The 8,661-nt window shown below is 68.8% G+C and overlaps 1 protein-coding gene across 1 annotated transcript; it reads left to right on the top strand.

Annotated features, from left to right (window-relative positions):
- Nucleotides 1-268: 268 nt before the first annotated feature.
- LOC309682632 (low-density lipoprotein receptor-like) lies at nucleotides 269-8,141 on the top strand (the record flags this gene model as incomplete). Its single annotated transcript, XM_082499717.1, is given in 23 exon segments — nucleotides 269-329; nucleotides 384-506; nucleotides 786-909; nucleotides 1,610-1,747; nucleotides 1,749-1,816; nucleotides 1,819-1,898; nucleotides 1,901-1,946; nucleotides 1,949-2,005; nucleotides 2,602-2,652; nucleotides 2,655-2,723; nucleotides 2,810-3,035; nucleotides 3,496-3,617; nucleotides 4,164-4,289; nucleotides 4,785-4,956; nucleotides 5,178-5,396; nucleotides 5,495-5,613; nucleotides 5,794-5,933; nucleotides 6,030-6,171; nucleotides 6,673-6,816; nucleotides 6,968-7,129; nucleotides 7,244-7,318; nucleotides 7,574-7,731; nucleotides 8,011-8,141. Coding segments are annotated over 23 exon segments (2,658 nt in total). The 3' UTR covers nucleotides 8,047-8,141.
- Between the last annotated feature and the right edge of the window lie 520 nt (nucleotides 8,142-8,661).

Raw genomic sequence — 8,661 nt, 5'->3', positions numbered from 1 at the left:
CAGACACCCCCCCGCAGTAAGCCTGGAACTCCCCCGGGATGGGCCCGATCCCTGGGACAGGCCCCCGGGAACGGGCCGGGGACCCCCCCTCTCCCCCCACCGGTTTATCCCCACCAAACCCCCCACGGCAAAGCCCAACGGCGCCGGTGACACACCCCAAAGACCCCCCGGTGCCGCCGGCCGCGGCCCCCCGGCCGGTGCCAGGAGTGGGGGACAGGTCCTGGGGGGCTCTTGCAGTGACCGTCCCCCAAACTTGGGGGGTTTCGCCATGAAAATGCCACCGGCAGCTGCCGCGGGGGCCTTGGCCACGGTGGGGGGCTCTGGCGCAGGTTGGGGCCGGGGGTGCCGGGGTGGGGGCCCTGCGCTGACCCCCGCTGCCGCAGGGGCTGAGGAGTGCGGCCCGAGCAAGTTCCGGTGCGGCGACGGCAGCTGCATCGCGGGGTCCTGGGTGTGCGACGGCCGCGCCGAGTGCCGCGACGGCTCCGACGAGACGCCGGAGCTGTGCCGTGAGTGCCACGTGCCGGGCCACGACGCGCCGGGATGATGCGCGAAGGGGCAGGATGCCGCATGCCGGGACACGCTGTGCCATGTGCCGTGTGTGTGCCGGGCTGCGCTGTGCCACGTTGGGCATTGCCGTGCCGCACTGCGCCAGCGCACCACACCATGGTGTGTGCCGTGCCGTGCCGTGCCGTGCCGTGCCGTGCCCGTGCCAGGCCATGCCCATGGCGCCATACGCTGCCGTGCGGTGCCGTGCGGTGCCGTGCCATGGCCCCCGTCTCCCCCAGGTTCCCGCTCCTGCCCCCCGAGCGAGTTCAGCTGTGGCGGTCGGCAGAACCGGTGTGTGCCGTCGTCCTGGCGCTGCGATGGGCACCACGACTGTGGACAACGGCTCCGACGAGTTGGACTGCCGTGAGTGCTGGGGGGGACGGGGGGGGTCGGGGGGAGGGGCACGGCCGACCACAGCCGCAGCCGGTGCCTCTACCTATGCGTGTGAACACGTGTATTTATCTATCCGTAGCTAATAATATATATATTTATCTGTCTGCTTATATATATCTATTTATATTTGCGTGTGTATATAAAAATATACATCCCTCTGTAGGTGTATATATCTGTATTTTTATAGAGAGAGATTTGCATCTCTCCTCTCTATTCATATATATATTCTTACATAGAGATTTATCAGTTTCTATTTTTATTTCTATCCCTCTCATCTATGTGTTTCTATATAAATACATACAGGTACTTTTATATCTTTATACGTAAAAATCTGTCTATAAATATGCATATCTTTATATATAAAATACATATCTCTATATACATACATCTCTATAAATATAGATATATTTATATATAAACGTCTACATATAACAATATGTATCTATATATAAAACCATATATCCCTATATGTAAACGTACGTGTTTATATATAAATATATCTGTATTTCTGCGTTACATTGATGAAGTTCTGCGCGGTTGTACGTATCTTGACGGTCCTGTGCTCACACGCCGCTGTGATCGTCCGCGTTTGTCCCCGTATCTCTCTATACCCACATATATACTGCAACACGTCTCTTTTTCCCGTGCCCCCCCCCACCCCCCCCCGCAGCCCCCCGCTCCTGCCCCCCGGACCAACTGCTCTGCGGGGGGGGGGCGGGGGGCGCCCCTCCCCCCGCTCTGCGTCTCCCCGCGCCTTCGCCTGCGACGGGGAGCGGGACTGCCCCGACGGGGCGGACGAGGCGCACTGCCCCCCCGCCGCGCTGCGGCCCCCACCACCTGCGCTGCGCCGCCGACGGGCGCTGCCTCCCGCGGCTGTGGGCTGCGACGGCCATCGCGACTGTCCCGACGGCTCCGACGAGTGGCCGCAGCGCTGCGGCACCCCCCGCCCCCCCCCCCGCCCTGCCCCCCGCTCCGCTTCGCCTGCCGCTCCGGAGAGTGTCTGCCGCGCGCTGGCGATGCGACGGCGGTCGCGACTGTCGCGACGGGTCGGACGAGGAGGGGTGCGGTGGGTGCCGGGGGGGGACGCGGGAGGGGGCGGGAGGGAAGGGGGGGATGGGATGGATGGACGAGGGAGGGGGGCGGGGGGGCACCGGGGGGGTTATGGGGGGACTGGGGGTGGGGGGGAAGCGGGGGGGGGGATGGGGTGGACCGGGGGGGGGGGGGGCAGCCGGGGGGGTTATGGGGGGACTGGGGGGGAGCGGGGGGAAGCGGGGGGGGGATGGGGTGGGGGGGCCGGGGGGTGCCCAGAGGGAGGGAAAGGGGACAGACGGGGGGACACACTGGGGGGGCTCTGGGATGGGGGATGGAGGGAGCCGGGGGGGACACGAGGGGGAACGATCCGTTATGGGGGGGGGGGGGGACACGATGAGGAGTGAGGGGGGGGGACTGGGGGGGACACGGGAAGGGCTGCAGGATGGGGGAGGGGGGGGGGGGCACATGGGGGTGTTGGGGGTCCCGGGGGGGTTGGAGTGTCCTGGGGGGCGCATGGAGGAAGGGGGGTGGGGGAGGGGGGGATGCTCTGGAATTGAGGGTCAGGGGGTTAAGGGGGGGGGGGTGTCCGCTGCTCCGGCCCCGTCCGACCCCCCCCGAATCCCCCCGCAGTCGCCCCCACGTGCCGCCCGGACCAGTTCAGCTGTGGGGACGGGCGCTGTGTGCCGGGGGGCGGCAGTGCGACGGAGAGGCCGACTGCGCCGACGGCAGCGATGAGGAGGGCTGCCACAACGGTACTGGGGGGGGGCTGGGGGGGGGGCTTGGGGGTGCCGGGGGGGGGGGCTGTCTGACCTCCCCCCGCCCCCCCCTTCCCCCCCAGTGACCGCCTGCGATGGGCACCACGAGTTCAAGTGCCGCTCGGGGGAGTGCGTCCCCACGGAGCGCCTCTGCGACGGCCACCGCGACTGCCGCGACTGGTCGGACGAACCGATCAAGGAGTGCGGTACGGGCGGGACCCCCTTCCCCCCCCCCCCCGGGACCCCCCACACCCACAACAGCCCCCGGGGCCCCCCCAAACCCATCCTGCGGCCCCCTAACACCCTTCTGTAACCCCCAAAAACCCTCTCGGACCCCCAACACCACCCCCGCAGCACAGCCCTGCACCCCCCAACACCCCTCCGGGACCCTCCAGAGCGCCCCCGGACCCCCAACATCCCCCTGGGACCCCCAACACTCCCTGGGACCCCCCAACCCCCTCCCCGGGACACCCGATGCCTCCTCCAGACCCCAAACACCCCTCTGGGACCCCCCAGGACCCCCAACGCCCCCCTGGAACCCCCCAAACCCTCCGCACCTACCCCCTACCCGCACCTGAGACCCCCCAATACCCTCCCGGGACCCCACGCCCCCCTCACCAAATCCTCCCGGGACCCCCCCCCAAAACCCCCCGGGACCCCACCCAGGCGCCCACAGGGGTTTTGGGGGGTGTCTGCCGGGTGCTGGGGGGGCACTGGGGGTATGTGTGGGGGCGTCCCCCCAACTGCCCCCCCCCCATTGCCCCCCCAGGAGTGAACGAGTGTCTGGAGGACAACGGCGGCTGCTCCCACATCTGCCGCGACCTCCGGGTGGGCTACAAGTGCCTCTGCCCGGGGGGCTCGAGCTGAGCCCCGACGGCACCACCTGCCAGGGTGGGTGCTGCCCCCCCCGTGGGGCACCCTGACCCCTGCGAGACCCCTCTGACTGCCTAGGGACCCCCCGACCCCCCACGGGACCCCCCGAGACCCCTCTGACTCCCCACAGAGCCCCCGACCCCCCACGGGACCCCCCGAGACCCCTCTGACTCCCCACAGAGCCCCTGACCCCCCATGGGACCCTCCCGAACTCCCCAGGGGACCCCCAGGTACCCCTCCGACTCCCCAAGGACCCCCCCAGGGCACACACCCCCCCCATGGACCCTTCACCCCCCCCCAGACCCCTCTGACTCCTCACACACACCCCCACCACCCCATGACACTCCCTGGACCCCCTGATCCCCCCAGGGACCCCCTGATCCCCCCAGGGACCCCCTGCCCCCACCATAGGACCTCCTAGTGCCCCCCAGGGACCCCCTGATCCCCCCCAGGGACCCCCTGATCCCCCCAGGGACCCCCTGCCCCCCCCAGGGACCCTCTGAGCCCCCCATAGGGCCCCCTGCCCCTCCCGGGGACCCCCTGACCCCCCCCGTACCCCCCCAGACATCGACGAGTGCCGGGACCCCCAGACCTGCAGTCAGCTCTGCCACAACCTCGCCGGCAGCTACAAGTGCGAGTGCGGGGGGGGGTACCGCATGGACCCCCACACCGCTGCCTGCCGCGCCCTCGGTGGGTGACACCCCCCGCCCCCCCCACTCCCTCCCCCCCTTTGCACCTCCATTTCCCCCCCTTTCACCCCAATTCTGCCCCCTTTGCCCCCCCACCTCCCCCCCACTTCCCCCCCCCGGGACTGGTGCAGGTTTGCAGTGTGGGTTGGGGACTGGGCACAGGTTTGGGGGTGGGGGGGGGGTGTCTGGGGGGGGGGGAGTGGATTTGGGGGGTGGATTTGGGGGGGGTCCAGTGGTGGGTGTAGGTTGGGAGGGGAGATTTTGGGGGGTCAGGGGTCCGGGGGGGGGTCCGGTGATGTGTGCAGGTCGGGTAGAGGGTGGTTTTGGGGGGTCTGGGGGGGTCCCGGAGTGGGTGGGGGTTGTGTGGGGGGTGGACCTGGGGGGGTTTGGGGGTCTGGGGGGCTCCCGGTGGTGGGTGCAGGTCGGGTGGGGGGTGGGTTGCCGGGGGGTGTCCAGCAGTGGGGTGCAGTGCCTGACCCCCCCCCCCCCCCCCCAGGACCCCCCGCGGCGCTCCTGTTCACCACACGGCACGAGATCCGGCGCCTGGCGCTGGACGGTGGGGGGTACGGGCGGCTGCGGGGGGCCCTCAAGCACGCGGCTGCGCTCGACGCCGACACCGCCTCCGGCACCGTCTACTGGGCCGACCGCGCTCAGGGGAAGATCTACCGGTGAGGGACCCCCCCCCGGCACCCCCAAACTCACCCCCACCCCCTCCAATCGTCCCCCATTGCCCAACGCCCCCCGGCACCCAAACCCACCCCCCCACCCAACCCACACTCCCGGACCCCCCCCAGCACCCCCAAATCCACCCCCCCAACCTGCACCCACCACTGGACCCCCCCCCACCGTGGGGTCACCGTAACCCCCCCGCTCCGTCCCATCCCGGCAGGTCGGCGCTGGCCGAGGGCAGTGGGTACGTCACCGTCATCGGGACGGGTCTGGGGTCGCCGGAGGGGATCGCGCTGGACTGGGTCCACCAGAACATCTACTGGACGGACTCGCGGTTCGGCACCATCTCGGTGGCCGACGCCGGCGGCACGCGCCGCAGGACGCTGGTGCGGGAGCCGGGCGCCAAACCCCGCGGCATCGCCGTGGACCCCCTGCACGGGTACGGGGGCGCCAAGAGGGGGGGACACATGCGTGGGGGGAGGTGGGGGGGGACACCGGCGGAGGGGGGTGACGAGGTCTGGCTGTGCCCCCTCCCAGTTACATGTACTGGACGGACTGGGGCGCCAACGCCAAAATCGCCAAGAGCGGCCTCAACGGCGTCGACCGGTTCCCGCTGGTGACTGAGAGCGTTGAGTGGCCCAACGGGATCGCACTGGGTGAGTGGCGGCGGCGTCCCCGTCCCCACCCCTGTCCCTATCCCCATCCCCACACGTCCGTGTCCCCACATGTGTCCCCATCCCCATCCCCACGTGTCCCCTGTGGGTCCCTATGCCCGTCCCCGTCCCCGTATCCCCCTGCACGGCCCCCGTCCCCCCCACTGACCCATCACCCCCCAGACCTGCCCTCCCAGCGCCTGTACTGGGTGGACTCGCGGCTGCACACCCTCTCCAGCGTGGATGTGGACGGGGGCCACCGCCGCACACTCCTGGCCGACCCTGGAGCGCTCGCCCACCCCTTCGCCATCACCGTCTTCGAGGTGAGGTGCCCCCTCCCCGCATGTCCCCCCGCTGTGTGTCGTCCCCCCCCCCCCCCCACGTCTCCCCGTGGTGTCCCCAACCGCCCGTCCCCGCAGGACACCGTCTTCTGGACCGACGTCCTGAGTGACGCCATCTTCAGCGCCAACCGCCGCACTGGCGGTGACGTCCGCACAGTGGCGCGGGACCTCTTCTCCCCCGAGGACATCGTCCTCCTCCATCCCCTGCGGCAGCCCCCAGGTACACCCGGCCCTGTCCCCCTGCCCCTCTCTGTCCCCTGTGTCCCCCGTCCCCCATCCTCCCATCCCTGTGCCCCCCCATCCCCATCCCCTCCCACCCTATTACTCCCATTTTTCCCGTTATTCCCATTGTTATTCACCTTATTCCCATTATTACCATTATTCCCATTGTTATCCCCGTTATCCCCATCATTATCCCCATTATCCCCATTATCCCCATCACTATCCCCGTTATGCCCATCATCATCCCTGTTGTTCCTGTTATCCCCGTTGTTATCCCCATTGTTATCCCCGTTGTTGTCCCCAATATCATCATTATCCCAATTATCTCCCTTATTCCCATTGTTGCCCCCGTTATCCCCATTATTCCTGTTGTTATTCCCATGGTTATTCCCATTATCCCCCTTGTTCCCCCCATTATCCCCCTTGTTCCCCCCATTATCCCCATTGTTCCCCCCATTATTCCCGTTTTTCTCATTATTTACCCCGTTTTTCCCCCCAGGGCACAGCCGGTGCCCCGCGGATAACGGCAGCTGCTCCTTCCTCTGCCTCCCGGCGCCCCCCGTGAGCCGCGGCGCCCCCCAGTACACCTGCGCCTGTCCTGACGGACACAGCCCCACACCCGACGGACGCGACTGCCTCAGGGGTACCCCAAAACCCCCAACCCCTCCCCTGCACTCCCAAACATCCCCCGAACATCCCCACTGCCCCCTGCACCCCCCACACTTCACCCCACCTTGCAGCCCCCCCCTCAATTCACCCCCACCCCCCTCACTCTCTCCCCCTCCCCCCCACAGACCCTTCAGCCACAGCCCCGACCGACGCAGCCCCCACCACCCCCTCGGCCCCCCCACAGCCCCCCACGGCCAGCCGGGCCCCCCACAGCCATGGGGCGCCCCACAGCACCACCAGTGCCACCGGCACCGCTGGCAGCAGCAGCACCACCAACGCCACCACAGGTACCGGCCCCACATCCCAGCCCCACATCCCAGCCCCACGGCTCAGCCCCACGGCTCAGCCCCACGGCTCAGCCCCACGGCTCGGGGCTGATGGACACCTCTCCCCTTTCCCAGGGGACAGCGGTGACGCCGTGGGGCACGTGGGGAGCAGGACAGGATCGACGGCGCTGGCGGTTGTCCTCCCCCTGGGTAGGTTGGGGGTCCCGGCGGGGGGGGGGGGCTGGAATGGAGAGGAGGGTCCTGAAGGGGGGGGGAGGGCAAAATGGGGGGTGCTGGCATGGGGCTCCCAAAACAGTGGTCGTGGCGTGGGGGGGGATGTCCCAGAATGGGGGGTCCTAAAACTGGGAGATCCTGGGTGGGGGGTCCCAGCAAGGGGGTGCTGGAATTGGGGGAGGGGGTCCCATCGCGGGGTCCGCAGCCCTGAGCCCCCCCTTGGCCCCACAGTGCTCCTGCTCCTGGCGGCCGCCGTGGCGCGGGCGCTGTGGCGCGGGTGGCGCCGACGCAGCACCAACAGCATCAGCTTCGCCAATCCCGTCTACCGCAAAACCACGGAGGACGAGGAGCCCCTGGGCCGGGGGCAGGGGGGCTTCAGCGCCCCCTCGGTGAGTGGGGACAGGGGGCGGGGGGGGGCCTTGGGGACCCCACGGGGAGCGCTGGGGGCTCAGGAACCCCATAGTGAGCTGTGGGGCACCCCATGGCGAGCCGGGGGGCAGAGGGGGGCTCGGGGATGCCATGGGGGGCTGGGGGGCACCCCACAGTGGGTGGGGGAGTGCTGTGCCCCCCCGGGGGGGCTCACGCGCGTGGGTCAGGCTGGCACATGTGGGGCAGGCAGGGGTCTCACCCCCACGCCTGCCCCACTGATCCCCCCCCCCTCCCCCCAGCACCGGGTGCTGAGCCTGGACGACACTGCGGCGTGAGGATGTGGGGGGTCCCTGTGTCCCCCCTCCCCCCGCAAGGAGGCGCCGCGCCCCCCCCACCACCCCCCGGCGCCGCAGGGGGACCCCCCTGGGGCCGTGTCGCCGTGGGGCAGCACCCGGCGTGTCGGCGTGTGCCGGAGCACGGCCACATGTGACCGGCTGCACCGAGCCCCGCCAGTGGCGTGTGCGAACGTACGCGGGTGTAGGCGGGTGCGTGTGCGCGGTTGTACCTGCGTGTGGCCATACACGCTCGTGCACGGCTGTAGGTGGCCATATGCGGTTGTGCACAGCCACGCGTGGCTGTACATGGCCGTACAGGGCTGTACACATCCGTACGCGGCTGTACACGTCCGTACACGGCTGTACACGTCCGTACACGGCTGTACGTGGCCGTACACATCTGTACACGGCTGTACACGTCCGTACACAGCTGTACACAGCTGTACACATCTGTACACGGCTGTACGTGGCCGTACACGGCTGTACACATCCGTACACGTCCGTACATGGCTGTACGTGTCATTCGTGGCTGTACACGTCAGTACACATCAGTCGGCGCCGCTGCGCCGTTGTGCGTGTCCGGCTGTGCCCGTGCAGCCGCGGGTTGGGGAACCC

This window comes from Vanellus vanellus (genome assembly GCF_965231255.1).
Source record: "Vanellus vanellus genome assembly, contig: SUPER_30_unloc_1, whole genome shotgun sequence".
NCBI classification, from domain to species: domain Eukaryota; kingdom Metazoa; phylum Chordata; class Aves; order Charadriiformes; family Charadriidae; genus Vanellus; species Vanellus vanellus.
This window is presented reverse-complemented; position numbering and strand designations above follow the sequence as displayed.